The sequence below is a fragment of the Musa acuminata genome, chromosome BXJ2-6 (genome assembly GCF_036884655.1).
Source record: "Musa acuminata AAA Group cultivar baxijiao chromosome BXJ2-6, Cavendish_Baxijiao_AAA, whole genome shotgun sequence".
Taxonomy (NCBI): domain Eukaryota; kingdom Viridiplantae; phylum Streptophyta; class Magnoliopsida; order Zingiberales; family Musaceae; genus Musa; species Musa acuminata.
The window spans coordinates 9,580,562-9,601,876 of NC_088343.1; the positions used below are offsets into that span (position 1 = coordinate 9,580,562).

Consider the following 21,315-nt stretch of genomic DNA (forward strand, 5'->3'; position numbering starts at 1 on the left):
CGATATCTTAAAGGGATCCTCGTGGTCTCTTTCTTCGTAAACACTCTTCAATTCATCTCCGTGTCTTTGTCGATGTTGATTGGACAGAAAACTTTGATGATAGAATATTTATATCATGATATATTATTTTTCTTGAAGCTAATCCAATCAGTTGGAGTTCTAAGAAGCAAAAGACAATTATACGGTCTACAACTTTGAATACAGTGTCATCGCTAACCATTGCTGTAGAACTCAATTGAGTCACGAATTTGCTCAAGAAACTCAACATCAATTTTACTCTTATTTTTATAATATATTGTGATAATGTTGGAGTTACCTATCTATAGTCAATTCGGTGTTTCGCTCCCGCATGAAACATATTACTATCGACTTCCACTTCATGCGAGATCAAGGTATCCGTCATCAACTATACGTTTCTCGTATACATATAATTGATCATAGAAAGATCGAACATAACTTTTATCATCTTTTTATCTCCAACCTTCTATAATCGACAAATAGTTGCGAGTCCACATTTCTTCCCAACTCACCGAGTCCAACCGAAACTCGGTTTACAACTGACCTGTCCACATCTGGTTCACGATCACCATCACGACCTGCTCCACTTCCCACGCGGTAATCCCAGCCGTCGATTGGAAAGTCAAACGGGTCCCCGTAACGCACGCGCCGCCCTGGCATTCTCGTAATTAGCGTGCCAGACCGACCAACGCGTCTTCCGCTACGCGGACACCATCTCCATGTCTGCGCCGGTTGAGGAGACCCTCTTTGCCACCTATCACAGCGAAGCGGCCCCCACATTGACCAATAACCACTGACGTCACGCCATTGCAGATTTCGAGGGAAATGGTGTTCCTTGTCTTGGGCAAGACAGATAGGACGGGGCTGCAGGCCGAGTGCGGTGTGTTACCCCTCTGGCTACATGATAATAGCCCATTGCTCGGTCCCGGTCGACGGTCCCGAGTCGCACGCGACCTCCATCGAACGCATAACTAAACTTATCTTGCGGATCACTTGACACGAATAATTAACAGGATAAAACAAAAGGGCAAGGAAACCGGTCCGCGTTGCAGTCCAAGACCGGAGTTGGCGACGTTGGCCACACCGAGGGAGAAGAAGGGCGGGCGAGCGAGCGAGCGAGAGCGAGAGCGAGAGAGCTCGTAGGCGGCCGCGGTGAAGGTGATCGCGAAACCCTCAAAACCCTATCTATTACGGTACTCCTTTCCGTAACCCTCGCCATTTCGCCTCCTCCGATCTTTCCTTCTTCGCCATGTTCGCCGAATCCGATCCCCTCAAGGACTCCACTCCGAATCCCCAGCCCACCCTTCCCAGCCGTAACCCTCTCGATCTTGAGGCCTCGCCGGCGAAGCCCCACCTTTTCCGGGACGCCGCCGCCGAGTCGCCACCCACGAAGCCCGGCGCATCCTCCGCCCCCCAGGAGCTCACCCTCAGCTACCTTTGCGACAACAATAAGCTCGGAGCCTCCGCCGCCCAGGAAAAGGAGGGCCGTAGCGCCGATCTTTTTGTTTCCCTTGAGAAATCCCGGTTGAAGGGCAAGGAGATCGCGCCGGATCCCTCGGAAGATGAAGATCGTCGGTGCGTCGAGCGGGACTTCCTCCAATTGACCGGTGGCAAGCTGTCCGCGAAGAGGGAGGCGCCCGAGGGGTTCGGCGAGGGCGATGGCCGCGAGAAGAAGGTCAAGATCGAGACTCTGAACCTCTCCCTTGCCCCGCCCAACCTTTCCTTGTCGCTCAACTCTGCTATCCCGGCAACGAATGGGGCCGCCGCGGCTGCCACACCAGGAGTTCCTGTTTCGGTGGTTCCTCCGAAGACGACTTACAGTAACAGCATGCGACCTGCAAATTCGGAGGATTATGCCCCCTCGCTCTCGTACTCGTGCTCCGTCCCATTCTCGCACAACCCCAGCTGCTCCCTGACGCGAAACTCCACCGAGAATTACGAGTTCTCAAGGGGGGAAAACGATAAGATTTGGTACGCTGGAGAGGGGACAAATGGGTCAGTTCATAGTAAGTTTAAGCCTGTGGGTGATGGCAATACCATCGCTTTTGTGAATCACAACAAAGAAGTCAACAACAGTCTGTACAGGGCCAATAGCTCTGACAATGTCTCGTTCTTCCCATCTGAATTGCCTGCAAGGCCTGTGAAAGGTAATGGTGTTGCGAGTTCAGATAGCGGGAGAAATGGCATGCTTACCAGGCCAGATAGGGTTTTGAGAGAAATAGTCTCCGAGTCGGTGCCTGTTATGGCACAATTGCTCCATGACTTTCCTAATGAATCGTTGGAAGCACTGAGAGAGTGTCTTAGGAATCTTATGGAAGTACCAGAGATGACGGATGAGTTTGCTAGCCTGCAGAGGAAACTAGAGAGGAGATCGGATCTTACGTTAGAGATCCTCTCGAAAGCACACAGGACACAGCTTGAAATTTTGGTTGCTATCAAAACTGGTATTGTATCCTATGTCTCAGGAAAGAGCCGGATCCCTACTAACGAGTTGGCTGAGATTTTCTTGCTCATGCGGTGCAGGAACGTGAATTGCAAGAGCGTCCTGCCTGTTGATGACTGTGAATGTAAGATATGTTCCAACAATAAGGGGTTCTGTAACAGCTGCACGTGTCCTGTGTGTTTGAAGTTTGATTGTGCTTTGAATACGTGCAGTTGGGTTGGTTGTGATGTTTGTTCTCATTGGTGCCATGCTGTTTGTGGCATTGAGAAGAATCTAATTAGACCTGGCCCAAGCTCGAAAGGACCTATAGGCATGACCGAGATGCAATTCCAGTGCCTGGGCTGTGGGCATGCTTCTGAGATGTTTGGATTTGTTAAAGAAGTATTTAATGAGTGTGCCAAGAATTGGGGTCCTGAGACATTGATGAAAGAGCTGGACTGTGTTACGAAAATCTTCCGTGCCAGTGAAGATTTTGAAGGAAAGGGGCTTCATGCAAAAGCTGAGGAGGTCCTCAACATGCTCATTAAAAAAGTAGTCGCCCCCAAGGACGCATGTGCTAGCATGCTGCAGTTCTTCAAATGTGAGTTTCTTGACAATCTTTGCTTTACTTTTAATGTTAGTGCTTTTCTTGTCTTGTGGTTTCTTCAGTTTACTGTCTTATCTTGCTGCTGCTGTTGAATACCATCTATTATACTTGATTGTGAAGTTTGTGGCTTTCATGATGTTTGAAGTTAGTCCATAATCACATAACCTTCTTTTTAGAACTTTTTAGTTCATGGGTTCTCCAAGAAGGGTTCTCATTCCAAAAGTAAATTTGGCTTAAAATTAGTTGTTTGTCTCTGTAATTTGATTTCTTTGTAACTTATTTATAGGCAATCACTGCTTGTATGTGCTTTGAACCATGCTTCCACTCCCTCGATGAGTGGGCCTTACCCAATTTATATGTTGGGTGTACCGGTACTATGTGCAATAGGGGTTCTCTTTGTGAGTGATCCAGAGTGCTTGTGGTGGGTTCTACATGTATGTGCTAGTATGTGTTGCATTTCTCTTTTCATATTTGGGTATTACCAAATCTTGCAAATAGTTCTTATGTGTGATGCGATAGATCGCTTTGTTGAGGTAGAAAAATAACTAAAATATGTTAGACATTTTTCTACCAATGTGTTGCTTAAAGATGAGCTTCTGGATATCAGTATTTTCAAGCTGCTTGTTGCTTTAAGGTATATTTTACCATTTAGTTGTTATCATCTTATTATTTCAAGCTTGCATCTATTCTTTCCTCTTTATCCTCAGTTCCTATGGTCTAACTTTTTGGATGACTGAAACTGCCGACTTGTATCTTGATCCTCCATAAGCTTTTCATTTTCTCTGTCATCTTTCACTCTTGTTCCTGTTCATGAGACACTCTCTCCTAAAGGCAGTAGTGGCTTGTTTGCTTTGATGATTTTATTTGCTGGGGACATCTAACTAAATGCACAAGTACTTATAGCCCATACTTCTGTGCCCAGGTTGCTTGTAGAAGTTCAAAATCCTTCTTCACCCATTTGTGGATGGGCTTTATTATCAGTAATTAATTTTCATTTCATCATGATTTAAATGCTTGATGAAGACTTTTTTTTATCTCGGAGTAAAATTGTGTTCTCAGCATATAGCTGGTTCTCAGAGTTCTCTCAAAGTTTTAGTATGTTTCAACAGAGATTGGACTAGTGCAAGAATCGAAATATGGTTATGGTGCTCAATTTAGTAATATGCATTTGCATTTTTAATCCAGTACAACATCAGGGAATTTCTGTTTTCTCTGTAGCTATACTACCATAAGTGGGATATTGATTTGGATGCTGATGGCGATGTGTATGTTAAGATAAAACAGCAGAGATCAAGTGCTGAAATGGACATAAGTAAAAGGTCAAGTAGACCAGTTTATACGCGAATACTAACCCTAGTTCACTTATGTTGTCCTGATCGTTTTTATATATCATGGACACTTATCAGAAGAGTACACAGTGTATCACTTTCTATTTTGACCAGTAGCTATATTACAAGAGATGCTTTGGTCATGTTTCATTGCTGTTGGAGTTTTTTCATTTATCACCTTGGCAACTTGTCACAGAGGTCAGAAAATTTGATCACTAAGGTAGCTGTAGTTATCCTTTTATGTGGTTAAAATAGTACATAATTGTTGGATCTTATAATTATAAGAACAGACCTCAATATTCTTGAAAGAGTGATGCACGGGCAATGAGAAAAGTGATGGTGGATATTCCTTCTTGTGAAATATGAGAATCATAATATAAGTATTGCATAGAAAGCAGGAATGATCCACAAGTTCAGCAATGCAGGTTTATCATGAGATGTCCAATTTGAGGCTGATTGCTGATACATGAAAGTTCTTCATATATGTTTGTTTTGCAAAGAGAAGGTGTAGATGTCCAGACTGATTCCTAATTGGTCAACAAAGTCCAATATATGTTATTCGTTGTATCTTTCGACCGCAAGCATGATGTGAAAAAAAAAAGTAATATAGTCTAGAAGAATGCTTATGAGATATTCATTGAAGGTGAGCGATGGACAGATCATAATCTCAAGAATCAGACAGTAATAGGCATATAGTTTCTAAATAATATGTTGGACATGAATCTTCTGGTGGAAGAGCCTTTATGGAATTAGTTATAATACATGAATCTTCTGTCGCCCGGTTGAGTCAGACTCTGCATTAGAAGTTCTTATTTTGTGGCAGATAGCAAGTCTTACTTTGTAAAATGTAAAAGACAAGGTCAGAACATAATAGTATTTTGTCTCTTCTATGACTAAATTTTTGCATTGCCAATTGCAACCATGAAGCAATTGTTGAAACGAATAAGACCATCATTTTTGGTCACCCTATAGATTCAGAAAGTCCCTGAACTTTCTGATCTGGCATAGCAAAAGAATAACCTGCTTTATGATCATTGGATTTGTTGCCGTTCAAAACATGTCCAATCTTTTTTTTCTGGTCAGCGCATTTCATCTGTTCTCCCATCACCAACAAGCTCAGAACTGATCTATGAGGTAGCCGTAGTTATGGTTTTTTTTATCGTGGTTACTGTAGCAATCATTATAACTCCCTTGAATATTTTTCTTGTCTGACCGTGCAATATTATTCTCTGTACTTTTGTATACTTCATCAGATGATTTAACTACAGTTCTCAGTTCCTAACTAGGACTAGTGGTATAAGGAAATATAGAGGGAGACCTGAGTTCCTTTAATAAGACTGCTCTTAGATTGACTAGGGCTGGAAAATTGCATGTGACTACCCAAATAGCTGGGAAAATAAGGCATGTTGTTGTTGTTTTTGATGATTTAAAAGTACTTTCTAGTATTGATTTTAGTGAGAATTTAGATGCTGTTACAAGCTTTTAACTGTAGACCATCCAGATACGCGGATGGATCCATGAGTGACCTGCATGCTATACCCCTCTTTTTATAACCCTCCTGAGGGATCCCATGAAAGTTGGGAATGAAGCATTTAACATGCACGGTTCAAGTCTTCAAATGGTCCTCCTTTCCTAGAAGACAAATCCTAATGTTACTCCAAACATCTGTGAAGTGATTGATCATAGTAAATGGGAGAACTTCATCCTGGCATTGGTTATTCAGCTGCAAGTTCAACTCAACTAGTCAACCTCAATATCACTGCAAGGGTTGCGACTGCATACATATTCATGTGGACTATGTCTGATTTATTTGCTGAGAAGGTACGTTTTAGGTGGCCTTTTTTGCATTTTGCATTTTGAATGCAAAATTTTGGAGTCTGGACAAAAGATCAATGTCGATAGACACGACTAAAATGATCTCTTGAATAGAACTAACTTCTCTACATGAAATTTATATTCGATGGGCCAGCAAGTTGACCATCTGGATGTTGATATTCTCGTCTGTTTAACTTGGTAACTTTTAATTAAATATTCATTGCTTTCTTATGGTCATTAAATCTTTTATATAAAATATAGTTAGTTATTGCTCGACTTTGTTGGTAATATCTTTTTGAGCACTTATCAGAGCATGACTCTATCAATGCCATTTAACTTGTCCAAATAGAAATCTGTGTTGTTGTCTAATATACACGAAGTGGTCATACTTTCTAGGATATTATCATTTATTGACCATTTCTTGTACTACTACTTGTATAATTCTGTCTCATCTTTGGTTACTGTTGAAGCCAATGTCGCCCTGTTGCTGAGGAGTCTGTTTTGTAATAACATTATTAAATCTATGCTGTATAGTCTAATGGCAGGGATTCTCTTTTCGTGAACATCATTACCAATTTTGTGTTAATTTTAGCAAAAGCTGCCATACCAACATAAGAATTATACATGCACTGATGCACATGGGAAAATCTGCATGGCATAGAGAGAAACATATCCACTACTTTTGCAACTAATTAAAACAATATTATGTGTCTTCCTTGGTGTTTATGTAGTCTGAAATACATTGTTGTGCTACATGTAAAAATGATCTGTGCCTCCTGGAATTGTCTGAGTGTTTGCGTTCAAGTATCTAGTGCTAGCTGTTGACTATGTTCAATTTTTCAGACGGAGTCACAGAGTTCTCCGTTACTGGAAGCTCCTCCAAAAACATACTTGCTCTAGCAACCCAGCATGTAGATACACCTCTTCCATCCGCGGCAGCCATCAATGTGGCAAAATCTACCATCAACTTCAGCCCTGCCACTGCCATGCTAGACAAACAGATGGATGCACTAAAAGCAGATGCCAAACCTTTTGCATTCGAACCCCATTTCAGTTCGTCAAAGGATGACGGATATAAAAGTTTGGAGACCATTGTGAAATGCAAAGAGGCAGAGGCGAAGCTCTTCCAGAAACTGGCAGATGATGCCAGGAGAGAAGTCGAGGGTTACCGCCAGATAGTCCGTGCCAAGTCTGAGAAGTTGGAGGAAGAGTACGCCACCAAGATTGCAAAACTGTGCCTGCAGGAGACCGAAGAGAGGCGTAGGAAGAAGCTGGAGGAACTGAAGTTTCTAGAGAACTCTCATTGTGATTATCAAAACATGAAGATGAGGATGCAAGCTGAGATTGCAAGTTTGCTGGAACGGATGGAAGCAACAAAGAAGATGTGGGTGTAGCTTGTGCTCTTGTCATCTGACGGAGATGCCTAGTTTGTATATTTTGATCTTGGATGCTTTAAGCTTACAAAACAAGATCTCATCTGCAACAAATATACGGTATATTAAGTTCTTACTTGTTTTGGTGTATGCTTAAGTAGGCTTTGGAGATCGTGGTTCAACTGCTTGATGTTTGCTCCCAGAACTTGTTTCATTGTTTGAATCTGTAATTTATGTACTTGTTCATTGTGCACTTTCATTGTGGTCATTCTGTGTTCAATTGTTCTGACAGTGAACTGAATCCAATGAACAGCTAAAACCAAATGTAACTTTTTTGAAGAAAGAAGTCCTCAATTTGAAAACCATGTATATACATATTGTGAGAGATGATGAAAACTAATGCTTAAAATAATGATCCAGAATAAAACACAGACCTAACAAGATTGACGTGATTGCGACACCTTTGTATGAGGTCCACAGGAACCAAAAGAAAAAAAAAATCAAAATTTCACTAAGTGAGAACAATAAAATAAAAAGAACAGAATTGTCTATTGAATTAGTGAAGACTCAACTTCAGAGTTCATTGTGCATTCTCTTTCTCTAGTCGGTACGTACCCATTCGAACACATTTAAGAATTAAATATTATTAATTTTAGGGGATATTTTGGAACCACAGGCAGCACTGTTTCTCTTGCTATGTACCAAGTAATAAAAGAAATGAAGAAGTGTCATTTTCCTTTTAACCTTTTCCAGTGACTTACCTCCAACCATGTGGAATGGAAGGATGAGCTTGCTTACCAATAGCACAGCTGGTGCAGGAGCCAGGCACGAAGGTTGTCCTCTCACAAGGTGGCTCGGTGACCGTGGATGCTCCTGCCTGCCGATCAAAATTGCAAGATGTGAGAGAGAGAGAGAGAGTGCACGTGAATCAACAGTGTCTCCACTGATGCTTAGCGAAGGTACAATGCACAGCGCAGACGGGGGGGGCTGAGGATCGAGCGTTACCGCTTTGACAGTACTGTATGCTGACAACGAGTACACATCACAGTATAACTTGTGTCTACTGCAGAGGACAAGGTGGTCTCAGAAAAACAAGTCTTGGCTTCCCCACGTCACTGTCATTAATCAAAGAAGGGAAAGCATCATTTCTAAATATACTATTTTGTGCTCCACGTCTTGTATGCACGCTTGAACTCATATCTGTTTCATGATTCATAAGAAGCATCGGATCTTTTTCTCATACATATATATAGCACGTCCTCGACTGATATTGTTCTCTTGTTCTTTTCAAATTGACATCGATCCATGCACGGATATGCGAGCAAATATTACTATCTAGTAAAAATAACTTGGAATTTACTATCTCCGAGTCATTCATTTTTCTCCTTCTATTCTATCATTTCCAATCTGACATTATAAATATTATCCTTCTTCTATCATCACTGAAGTGAGTTAGGCCTTTGTCCAATGCGCGGTTGACAAGGCATGTGCTCTGAGTCCCACATTCTACCTTGGTGGTGTTCCCCTTCACTTTCCTATTTGTACACATCTCCATGGCCCAGTAGCCCCTGTTGAACCCAAACCACAGCACCCCCCATGGTTCCCTGATCCCCATGGATAACAACTCCACCATTCAAGGCTCTGCTCTCTTTTCCTCATCCTCTCAGTCTCCATCCCATTGCAGGCACGTCTTTATGGCAGCTGTCTCAAAAGCAGCCAACCTTTTGCGTGCAGGCCAACAATGCTTCTCTCTCTCTCTCTCTCTCTCTCTCATGGAGCGCACAGAGCCGTAGATAAGCACAGAGAATGACCTCCAATCCTCGTGCCTTTGCTACCTCTTTATTAAACCCGCCATGCCCGCAGCATCAGGACAAAGACATCAATGGAGAGGCTTTGGAGGTTGGTGTCACAGGTCGGGCTGGGAGTTGGAAACCATGGTGGCCACCACGAAGGTCTTGATGGTCCCTAGGAATGGTAGACTAAGAACAGGTTCTCATTGAAGTGTGTTTATATCCTAAGCTTAAATTTTTATCATAAAAAAAGATCAGCCCAATGCAACACAAGCATGCGAAGCAAGTCCGAAATCAATGGGAGAGTCAAACTTACACGGAAGTGCATGCAATGTTCATCTGAGCCATTACTTCTTCTTCCTTGTGTCCATCACTTTCTCTTTGCCAGATATCTCTCGTTGTTTGTTGAAGTCCACATGAGATCAGATCAAGATGAGGCTGTGCATCATCTACAAGCACAAGAGCAAGCAGTCAGACGCAGAGTGGAGCAGCTAAGAGTAGGCTTACGCCAGGAGTTTCGAGTGTCTATATGACTTCTTGGAGAACCGATGTATATATATGTTCTCAGTGAAAAACGTTTTATGCTGAGAAGCTAATTATAATGGTTCATGGAACAAAATATACATCTGAATTGAGAAATGTGATTTGAAGCCAAGGGTGAGAACAGAAAACTAATTAAGCATCTGATGGGATAATTAGAGCATTGGACTGTAAAGAAAATGGTTGGACATAAACACTTGACAAAGTATTCATGGGTAGAGAATACTCACAGTGGGAGAGCAAATTAGTCTGATCCTTTGTAGGAAATTCTATAATTCTTTCCCCTGCATATTTTGGCGAAAAATACATGATCAAATCCACCTTGGTATCCAGTAGGTAATTCACAATGTCATATTGTACAAAAAACTGCATGTTGACCATTTGTAACTCCAACTCATACATGTATTTGATCGGAAGCTTCACATTGATCAATTAATCAAACACAACAAACTGAAATATTACCCACTTGATAAATCAATTAGTTCATTACAGAAATCCATCGAATCTAATAAAAAGTAGATTAAACCGATCACTTGTCACCCAATATGTTTTGGGTTTCAGTTTACAAAATAGATAGTCATGCTCTAAGACAAAGCAAATCATCGTTGGTACATCATAATGGATTTCCATATGATACAGAAGAAACTATCGGGCGGCCACCTTAAGTATCTTGCAACACATCCCTCGTCAAATTTGGTACTTCTTTTAACTACAATTTCTTAGCTAACAGAGACTCCATTGTATGCTTCAATAGTGATGTGAAACACACATGGAAGTGCCAACGAGAGCAAGACTTTTGATCATCCAAGTCTTCAATGAAATAACCCTATCTCTCTCTCTCTCTGCTCCCAATATACTGGCAGCATCGGTCCTCAGCTCGCTCCAACTCCTACACCTTAACCTTCCTCCTGTCCCAAGGTACATGAGAGAGGGGGAGATAGAGATAGAAAGAGAGTTATTGCCTCTATAATAAGATAAACCACTGAGACAGAGAGACAGCCAGAGAAAGAGAGCAAAGCCAGCTTAAGGTGAAAAGGAGAAGAGCAGAGCAGAGACAACAATCTTACAGAAGAGATGGCTTCTTCTTCTTCTCCTTTATTCTTCTACTACCTCCTCCTGTTGGGTTCAGCACTGTTCCTCACCAATGAGGCTACTGCTCTCCCAGAAGTGCCCAACCTCACCACCCTCTCTTTTGAGGAAGGCTACACACAGCTATTTGGAGACTCCAACCTCATTCTTCATCAAGATGGCCAGACCGTCCACCTCTCCCTCGACCAGCGGACTGGTGTTTGCTGCTTGCTTTCCCTTTCTCTCACTGTCTCTGTTCCTGCTTCATTGGCTCCATTTTCATCTACTCTACAAAGATATGCATGGATGTCCTTGTTAAACTGCCCATGGTTGTTTCCTTAGGTGCTGGATTTGCGTCACAAGGTCTTTATCTCCATGGATTCTTCAGTGCCTCCATCAAACTGCCTGCAGACTACGCTGCTGGAGTCGTTGTTGCCTTCTATGTATGCTGCTCTTTCCATAATAAGCTCATAATTCTTCCACTGTTTAGTGGTATTATTTCTCTTAACAGCACTTCCGGTTAAGCAAGCTTCTCTCAAGTTTGCATTTTCAGCAAGTTTATCTAAAAAGATCTGTTCTTGCAATTGCAGAACATCACAAGATTTTTTTGATGTCAATGTAGATGTCTAATGGAGATGTATTCGAGAAGACACATGATGAATTGGACTTCGAGTTCCTGGGGAACATAAGAGGCAGGGAATGGAGGGTTCAGACCAACGTTTATGGGAATGGGAGCACAGCAGTTGGTAGGGAAGAGAGATATGGGCTCTGGTTCGATCCTACAGAGAACTATCACCAATACTCCATCCTGTGGAGCAATGAGAGGATCATGTAAGGTTAAATGTGTATATATAACTCTACATATAGATAACTATTAGCTTCTCAGGATTTCTCTCTTAAATTTAATGTTAATGGCAATCTACGTTCCTCATTATAACTTGTTATTGGAGTTATCTTCTTTTCTATTCTTTTTTTTTCCATTATGATTCGTCTTTCCAACTTTAAGCTATGTGCAGAGAAATTTACAAAACAATTCAGGCTGCAATTTACTTTTTTCTCTCTCACTAAATTTAAGTGCTTTTCTTCTTTGTTTTTTTCTTTGTCTTGTTTAGGATATTTTGTCTAACAATTTTTAGTACTTGAACAGTTTATTAGTTAGCTTTACATGGTACAAGCAATATTATGGATGCTACTTGCTAAAAACTGCTTTACCTTTACTTTCTTATGCACAGAAGATAAATTACTAGAGAACAGAAATGACATCAATACCTAATTCATGACTGTGAAATGGAAATCACATGCATTCCATACTTTTATTTATTTTGATGCATGCTCCTACTGTCCATATAATAATAACTGGATACATATTTAATTAACTACATATGTTTCCAGACTGTAACACGACATTATCAAATATTCATTTTCTACAACAAATTTTACATTGAAAACATCCTCATAGCATTTGGTATGATGAAGGAAATTTACAGAGCTATGTATAAGTAGATGTATGTTGAATCATTTGGTGCTGTCCTCAACACATTTCAGTGCAGAGAAAACAAACACCAAAGGAAAAAGAGGACGCATAAATCCATTCTAATACATTTGAATGAAACCTACATGGAATCTATTGTTAGTAGACTTGCAGACGCATTGCCTACAAAAACTTCAAAATTATAAGTCCATAATTTTATCAAGTTCTTTCTGTTCCTTGGGCAGATTTTATATTGACAACACCCCCATCAGGGAGGTGGTGAGGACCCAAACCATGGGTGGTGACTTCCCTTCAAAGCCCATGTCACTCTATGCCACAATATGGGATGGCTCCACCTGGGCCACTTCGGGCGGCCGCTACAAGGTCAACTACAAATTCGCCCCTTATGTCGTTGAGTTCACTGACCTTGTCCTCCATGGCTGCGTCGTTGATCCCAGTAACCATAACAGAGCCTGCCTGGAATCTAATGCTGGAGTTTACAATGCTATGATGATATCAACGGATCAACGGGCAGCGATGGAGAGGTTCCGAAAGAAACACATGACCTACTCTTACTGTCATGATCGCATCCGATACCCGACACCTTCTCCGGAGTGTACTCTTGGTCCCGAGACCGAGAGTTTCCTCATAATAGGCGAAGCAAGGTCCAGTTACCACCACCACCACCACCATGGTAAGCGCAATGGCCGCAGCACAGTAGATGTAGCCCTTTGAGTCTAAGTGGTTATTTTTTTTGTGTCCCATGTATTCCAAGTATTCATAGTGATATAGCAAATTTATTTCAGGTAGAGAGTCACATCGTCTAGAATGACATATGTATAACCTAGTCTGTCCAAGCTTGTTTTGGAGTCTGTCTAGCTCATCAGTGTTTTCCATATTATTTCCTTCCCTCTAATGTTTCTTGTTCTCTGTAGTGGTGCTAATGTACTACACCATGGGTTTGTTATCATAGAAGACTTGAGTTCGTTTTGATCATCTATAAATGGCACTATAACTATCGAGAAAATGGAATGGCAATATTAGCATACCTTTAAGCGAATAAGATGTCTGTCCTCCATGTCATGTTTCCATCTGGAAACTGTGGAGATCTTGAATGTCTTCGGGTGCAGGCATATAAGACCTATGATTGGTTGGAACTTGGACCAGCACGAGAGGACAAAGATGATGAGTGTGAATCTATATTGCTGTCTCCCGCGTCATTGAGTAAGAAAACAACTGTAGGCTGGGACGGGGAATACAGACAGCTCTGCTGGATTCAAAGTGGGATGACCTCAAAGAAACGCGTGCTGCCGCTGGAAGAGCATAGAGTAGGCAGCAACACAAACAACGGATCCTGACAACATTTTTAGGAATTTATGGAGCTTGAAATGCTTGAAATAAAAGTGCTAGTGAAATGATCTACTAAGGACAGAGAACTAATATTCTTTCGGCATCTTCCCCGACAACAATAATTTTGATGAGAAAAGAATACCACATATCATCCAGTAAGCTGTGATGGTGATCTTCTGAAACCATGTAGCAGCTAATGATCTGAGGCTATCAGGATTCATCATAACAAGGCATAAATAAACTATCAATCTTATGCTCACATGCAGGGGCCATACAGAAAGGAAGACATTCTAGTAACTCCATCTCAACCTTCTGCATCATTAATCTGGTAGTTATTTAGGGAAATTACAAAAGCAAAATTTCAGTACCAAATCAAGAAATTGAAATTAAATCCACTAAATTACAGAGGCTTCTGCATGTTTTACTCAGGAATATTAAGAAAGTAGAAAACACTAAAGAATATTAACAAACATACTAAGATATTTAGGTTGCATGTGCCCTCCAATAATAAGCAAATTATTCTTGAAAGTACATCTTGTTAAAAAAGGTATGTTTGGAAAGTACAACACTGCAATAGCATGCACATTTGAGGTTTCACTATGTGTTGGAACAGACAAGTGTGATATTGTGAGAAGAAAGGGACACCATATTTGAGTTCCACATAATAAATCCTCCAAAATAGTGCAAGCAGTCAGTGTCAAAGATGCAAATGAATTAAAGTGGCATGAACTCAAAGCAAGCATCTCTCAAGAGAACTTAATTCGGACTCACATTTTAGCCCTTAGGCTAGACCGAGATCAGTAAATTTGAACTCCAGGATTGAGCCAAGTGTTACATATATTAAAACACAGTGATATTTTAAAAGGGTATTAAGGTGATCCAGTGAGTTGACACACACAACCAATAGTTCTCTATTTTAAACTTTATTTTCTTCTCCGTTACTGAGAATCTGAGTTTTTCATGCATATGTGAATGAGGGAATCTTGAGTAGATGACTCAATGAGTTTTTCATGCAATCCTTTCTAATCTACAACTTATATTACTGGCACAACATGTACCTAGAAAATGAAAGATAAAAAAAAAGGAAAAATAAAGGTGCTAATTAAATGCATCTCATGGTAATGAAAATTGTTAGATGATCTTGTTGTGCTGATTTTTATATGCATCACAGGTAGATATAAATTCTTTGTTTCTACAATAGGATCACTTACTCAAGATTTGGCATGATACCATGTGATTAAAAAGTCATACTTGTTCCATTGGGCACCCTGACCCTATTACAGAAGAACCAAATTTGAACTTAAGAACTTTAAGACAATACACAAATCAATTTGACCAGAAGGCAACCCAGCTAGACCCAACACACACAAACTGTTACAGACTTGAATTTGGACAAAACCACTTACATGTTATAACATAGATAGGCAGGATAACCTGAGTACAGGGCAAGATTCAGTAAAATGATAATTTTGCTCTTTTCTAACATGGGTATGTTGATGAACTAATGCGCCATGGCTGATGAGTCAGCACGGCCCGGTCCACGGGGCGATATCGGGAGTCTTCGATCGACTGAGCTGGATGCCAGAGTCGGTCGAGCCCTCCAATCGATGTGTTGGTGCCACAATATTGATTGACGTCTCTTTGTCGGGATGCTGATTGGTGCGTCGGGAGGAAGGACGCCTCTATCGATCGGGATGGCATCGCCTCGGACGTTGTCGCTTTCCTACATAGAACGCCCGGTCAGGTCGTTACCAACTGTGGCCCCTCGACAAGTAAGTCGGTGTGGGGTTCCGCTTTCTGCCTCCTTTTTTTCTTCTTCCTCAGTCGGATGCCGGTCAGAACTTTTATACTACTGTACAAGGGTCGGTCGTACACGGGTTTGGTATGGCGACCGATCCTCGAGGGATGAGATGGTACCTTTGTGCGGCCGTCGTCCTGGGACATTCCGAACTGTAACGGACAAACTTCTAAACAAGATGTTGGATGTAATGCTTATGTCTGTCCGTTGTCTTTTGGCATGTTCATACCTTGTATAGCAGGTAGAGGGGCGGCCGAAGGCTTATAAGTCCCATTTTAGTTGGGTTGGTGGCCTCTTTAGGCTTGTAAATAAAGGTTGTGTCATGTGGACACGTGCGAGAGCTTCTCGGTCTGTAATGGACCATTTTACCCTTTGTTGTGCAACTATTCAGAGCTTGTAAAGTCTGTTTGTAATTTGCATTGTCTATGAAGTGTTTTTCGGACATGTTTGCTTGTGGATCCCGATTGAGGCGTTCTCTTTAACCCGTTCTCTCTTTTGTTGGTCCTAAGGGACAATGGGAGGCTTCGGGGAGGCTGACCTTTGCGGACGGACGCGCGAGGGTGCCGCACGCCTTAGGCAAAACCAGCTAAGGTCGTGACATTATGGTATCAGAGCGGGACAAGCACTCATAGAAACACTTGACATGCAAACGTGGGGGACCTAGCGGGGCTGCGTCGAGGGCAGTCAGCACACGCGCGACCGTTTGAGGGAAAACGGGCATGGAGATGTAGGGAAAAGAGTCGCTCAGAGGAGCGGGCATCTAACATTGGCATTCAGTGGAATGGCCAACCCTTCGCGCAAGAGGCACCACGAGAACAGACAAGCTTGGAAGAATTTGGAGCGCACAAAGGTTGGGATGGCTGAGTTTGAGCTACGGCTCAACGTTGACAACCATACTTGATGGTGCTCTAGGCAGGCGAGGCGCTTGGCAAGAATGAGACCATCCAAGGTGGAATGAGTTGCCCAACGACCAAAAGAGTTATGCAAAGCTCACAGAGGTGAGGGGAATTGCTAACTCGAAGAATTTGGTACTCATGCATGGGCTTGTATGCGGACGATGGAATGTTCGTGGCCATCCCAAGGCGGCCGAGACTCGGCGCCAATGGAGCATTAAAACTTTCTCTTCGGCATGCAAAGGATACGTCCGTAGAAGGCTGAAGTGTGCAACGAGTTCAGCATGTTGCTAGGCCTTGAGGGGTGCAGTGGTGGCTGTATTGACGTGGAGGCGCAATCTAGCAAGTGCGTTTGCAAGAGGCAGAACAATGCACAGTTTGTTCAGCAGATCGGAGTAGTCCAAGGGGATGGTGGTCTCCGAAACGAAGAGAGATGTTGCTCCAACGGGACAGTTATCTAGGAGGGATAAGTCTCGGCACTCCAGAGGGAGAATCATGTGAGACAGACTTCACATGTTGAGGAGATGGAACTCACAAACAACAACTTCACGAAGCTCGATGGACCGAGCAAGCGGCGAGGAGTTGTCGCTTGATCTCGCTCGAGAGAATGCATTGGTGGATGCATTGCGAGATCAAGTGGGGGAGCGACCTGAAGCAACTTAAATGAAGGCACACTTAGAGTCGATATGGAGATCGGACTCAAAACAGGGCTGACCTGTGAAATGGTGGGCGCGAGGGCCACCATCGACTCAATGCAAAAACGAGGAGCGGAGCAACTTGGGTGTAACTTGGCGAAGTACCCAAGTCGCCCGAAGGGAGCCAGCAGAGAAGTTGGAACATGGAGCAGAAGCACAGTGCTTTCCTTAGACAGAGGTCAAAGACATGAACTCTTACAGAGGCAAGGGTAGGATCATGTTGTTCCATGGGTCCTTCATCCTGACGGAGCAGACTCATCTTGCATGGTGCCAAAGACGAAGGGAGCTTCGCGGCACATGCACCTTAACTCGGAAGAGCATTTGATGGAGGAACTAAGGCGACTCAACTTGCGGAGGCGAAGTTGGGTTCAGAAGGCCTTAGCACGGGGCAAGAGGACGCAGAGGCGGGTACTCTTGAAGAATATGCCACAGTGTTGCCATTTGAGTTGCTATGAAGGAAGCAGTGCGCAGCGGAGATTGTGCTGGTAGGGGCAGAGGCTCAGGATCCAGACAATGGTGCACAGATTATAGTGAAGTCGGTGGACTTCGAGAGCTATTAGGCGACGGACTGTCCTAGAGCGGTGCTTCATCTAGGTGTGACCCAGGAGTGGGTGGATGAAGGTCGATTGCCAGAGGAGCGAACAAAATCGAAGGTGGAAGGGACCCTGCGATGTATTGGCAGAGGCCACACATGAAGGGTTCACAATTCGAGTTTATTCCACAAGGATCAGAATGCAATGGAGATGTCACCAGGAGGCGACATGGTGCAGCGGATCGTGGTGGAACAGTTCGTGGCAATGCGATACACACAATCCGTCTCGTGAGGGATGAGATCATATGGAGGTATGATCGGGAGCTACTGGAAGCTCCACTTCGGTGAACAACACGACGACAAGAAGGGCTATGGATTCAAGGAGTGAAGGCCATGGTACCGCAGAGGCGGGTCTTCCGGGCGTGCATCGAATTTTGCATCGGATGAAAGCCTTGGTCATCAGCATATGGGGGCTGTGTTCCACCAAGGGAAAAGTTCGAATGCAAGTACCAGTGAGTTCCATGGGAGGGACTTGATCATATAGAGGTATGATCGAAGAAGCTGGAGAGTTGGACTGCTCCAGAGCTCATATTCGCTTAAGGGAGCCCGACAAGTCAGAGGACAAGGTCGAGTAAGCGAACGTTGCTACCAAGGAAGCTAAGGAGAACAGAATCGGTGCAAACTCTACAACGTGATGGCAGAAGCCATGCATGGGAGTTGCAGTCTGTCTTTCCATCGACCAAACAGACTGCTTGGAGAACACAGAGGTGTTGAGGCAGGGGGTCGAAAGGGGCGAGGAAGCGACGACGAGTCCAGAGGGACTTAGCTACCCAAAATCAAGCATCAGTCAGAATGGAGGTGGACTCAGAGGAGTGCCACAGAGACATTTCTACTGATCATGTAGAAAAGGGATACAGAGGCGAGGCGACGGATAGTAGGGCCATGGGCATGGCAGCGCCATGGTACCGCAGAGGCGGGACTTCCGTGCAAGTCATTGATCCCTTGCTCTCATGGAGGGAGAGCGCTTGGTCGTGAAAGGGGCCGAGGAGGTGGAGCATGCAGAGGCAATCTCTAAGTACCGAGACAAGGCTGAAGGGCAGAGGCCAAGAAACTTCGTAAGACCGGTGTCAACAAGTTTCTCATCAAGATAGCCGTAAGTGAAGGACTTCAGGTCATGCAAGGGTGCACGACCAAGGAACGAAGCAAGCAGTACACGGTGCTGTACCTTTACTACTCAGTGGAGTAGGCGGCAGGGTTGATGGAGAAGACGGTACAATCCCAGAGGCGACCTCATCTATCAGAGAATTACTCCAAGTTGGGGTGAAAACTTCTTGCATTCCAGAAGTTCAATGGCATTGAGAAGGTGAATCACAGTAGCTAACTCAATGCAAGGAGTGCAAACACTTCAAGTGCTTCAGAAGTGTGAGCAAAGAGCAGGCGAAGACTAATAACCAGCTCGATGCATGAAGTACAACCTCGAGGAGGCGGGCGAAGTCAAAGTAACCTTTGCCTTCTCAACTCTTAAGAGAATGGGCGAAACCGAGTACCCCAGTTCTCTTATCTATCCAGCAGAGGAGCTCTGCACAAGTTCAAAGACCCTTCGAAGATAATGGAAGACAATAGTTGTCAAATCCTCACCAACGGTGATCAGTGCTACTGAGAGTAGATCGTCCGCTTCATTTCCCAACGAAATGCCAATCGAAAGCGGAAGTGATGCTAACCTACTTGGATGTGACAACTAACTGAAAGAAGAGTCAATGAGCAAATTTTGTGGAGGAAGGACCCAAAACTTCAGAAGTTTGCGAGGCGATGCTCGTTAAAGCTCCAACAAGCATCCACCCAGTTCAAGCAGCATGTGGAAATTTTGAGAGACTGGCGCAGAAAAGATGATCTTTTCCTTCATTTGGTGGATCCGCAAGAATCGACAAGGATCAACACAACTCAGCCAACCCCCCCAACAGAGTCAGAGTCATTGGTGAGTTGTAGCAGCATGGCGGATTAAAGGGTCGACTACTCAAAAACAGCAGCGTAGAGCAGCTGGGAGCCAGGAGGCGCATTGCAGCTGGAGCGGAAGATTGAAGACTCAGCAAAGGCGAAGAGTTGCAGTGTTCACAAAGGCTTCGACGAGGACGTCGAAGGGATAAGTGGGGGAGAATGTAACGGACAAACTTCTAAACAAGATGTTGGATGTAATGCTTATGTCTGTCCGTTGTCTTTTGGCATGTTCATGCCTTGTATAGCAGGTAGAGGGGCGGCCGAAGGCTTATAAGTCCCATTTTAGTTGGGTTGGTGGCCTCTTTAGGCTTGTAAATAAAGGTTGTGTCATGTGGACACGTGCGAGAGCTTCTCGGTCTGTAATGGACCATTTTACCCTTTGTTGTGCAACTATTCAGAGCTTGTAAAGTCTGTTTGTAATTTGCATTGTCTATGAAGTGTTTTTCGGACATGTTTGCTTGTGGATCCCGATTGAGGCGTTCTCTTTAACCCGTTCTCTCTTTTGTTGGTCCTAAGGGACAATGGGAGGCTTCGGGGAGGCTGACCTTTGCGGACGGACGCGCGAGGGTGCCGCACGCCTTAGGCAAAACCAGCTAAGGTCGTGACAGAACGGTGTCATGCAACGTCGTCCCGGGACATGCGGAACGGTGCCATGCAACGCCGTCCCGAGCTTACCGAGATGGGACATACCGAGTGGCGTCTTGGTACGATTGCTGGCTCGGCACGTGGGGGTGCTTCTCTTGCCGACTTGGCTGTGGTGTAGCATGACATCGATTGTGACATGGCTTGGGCCCGAAGTATACCTTATCAGGTAGCTAGAGCAAAAGCCACCTCTCTAACAACGTTATCGTCTTAATACAACGATAACATTACTCATTATTGCTATTTGTAGGCGTTCATCAAATTCTCAAATCCTATAACCATGTTATAAAGTAGAATCCAAAGCAATTTTTGCATTTCTTCGATACACTGAACCTAAGAAGAATCCTACAGACAGTATACAAGCATATCGGCTTAACATACAGAAACAGGAACACTATAAGCAGAAAGCAAGAAATAAGATCACAAGCTAACTAATCTGTAGTTGCAACACCGAGTCTTACTTGGCGTGAATTGCACGCGGAGCCATCATAATCGTCTACAAGAACGTCCGGCTTGTCTTTGTGGCCTGCAGAAGACCCAACCTCTCAAAAGCAATCAGCCTCCCGTACTAAACTCCGGAACCCCATCTCCCTCGCCCGAGAACAGAAATACAAAAGAAGTAGCTAGGCGAGGATTTCAAATCGACGCAGGGAGAAGGCAACGTAGACCGAACTCCGATCGCTGCCGTCGGGAGCGAGGGTGAAGGGCTCCGCCGAGGTGGATCCTCGGGGGTTTGGGAAAGTGAGGGTGACCGATAGGCCGTTGAGAAGGGGACAGGGCAGGCGGTTTCGGTTTTAATAGCTACCCCGCACGTGTCTTACACGTGTATCAAACACACAACAGGTCATCAGTTTTATTATTGTTTTTCTTATTTTAAAATAACAAATAATCATTTATTATTTTTCGAAAACGATACTTCTAGAACCATCTGCCGCAGGCACCAACGATAAAATAGTAAATAGAAAAATCGTTTTAATT

At 43.6% G+C, this 21,315-nt stretch overlaps 2 protein-coding genes and 1 long non-coding RNA gene across 10 annotated transcripts; 2 read left to right on the top strand and 1 right to left on the bottom strand.

Annotated features, from left to right (window-relative positions):
• The first annotated feature begins 1,055 nt into the window (after positions 1-1,055).
• LOC135614689 (protein TITANIA-like) lies at positions 1,056-7,822 on the top strand. Its single transcript, XM_065112311.1, has 2 exons — positions 1,056-3,041; positions 7,034-7,822. Exons 1-2 carry the CDS (start codon positions 1,268-1,270, stop codon positions 7,582-7,584), a joined length of 2,325 nt encoding a protein of 774 aa, XP_064968383.1. The 5' UTR covers positions 1,056-1,267; the 3' UTR covers positions 7,585-7,822.
• LOC135614691 (uncharacterized) lies at positions 6,849-21,089 on the bottom strand. 8 transcript variants are annotated; one of them, XR_010487647.1, is made up of 6 exons: positions 20,799-21,089; positions 13,482-13,786; positions 10,124-10,177; positions 9,670-9,802; positions 8,569-8,678; positions 6,849-8,440 (listed from the first exon to the last, which is right to left on the bottom strand). It is a non-coding gene; the product is annotated as an uncharacterized LOC135614691 (long non-coding RNA). The 8 variants fall into 8 exon arrangements; XR_010487648.1 differs by lacking the exon at positions 8,569-8,678; XR_010487646.1 differs by having other exon boundaries at positions 6,849-8,678.
• Positions 10,968-13,459, top strand: LOC135614690 (probable xyloglucan endotransglucosylase/hydrolase protein 28). The gene is made up of 4 exons (XM_065112313.1): positions 10,968-11,178; positions 11,304-11,404; positions 11,584-11,792; positions 12,678-13,459. The coding sequence occupies exons 1-4, from the start codon at positions 10,968-10,970 to the stop codon at positions 13,165-13,167; spliced, it is 1,011 nt and encodes a 336-aa protein (XP_064968385.1). The 3' UTR covers positions 13,168-13,459.
• Positions 21,090-21,315: the final 226 nt, after the last annotated feature.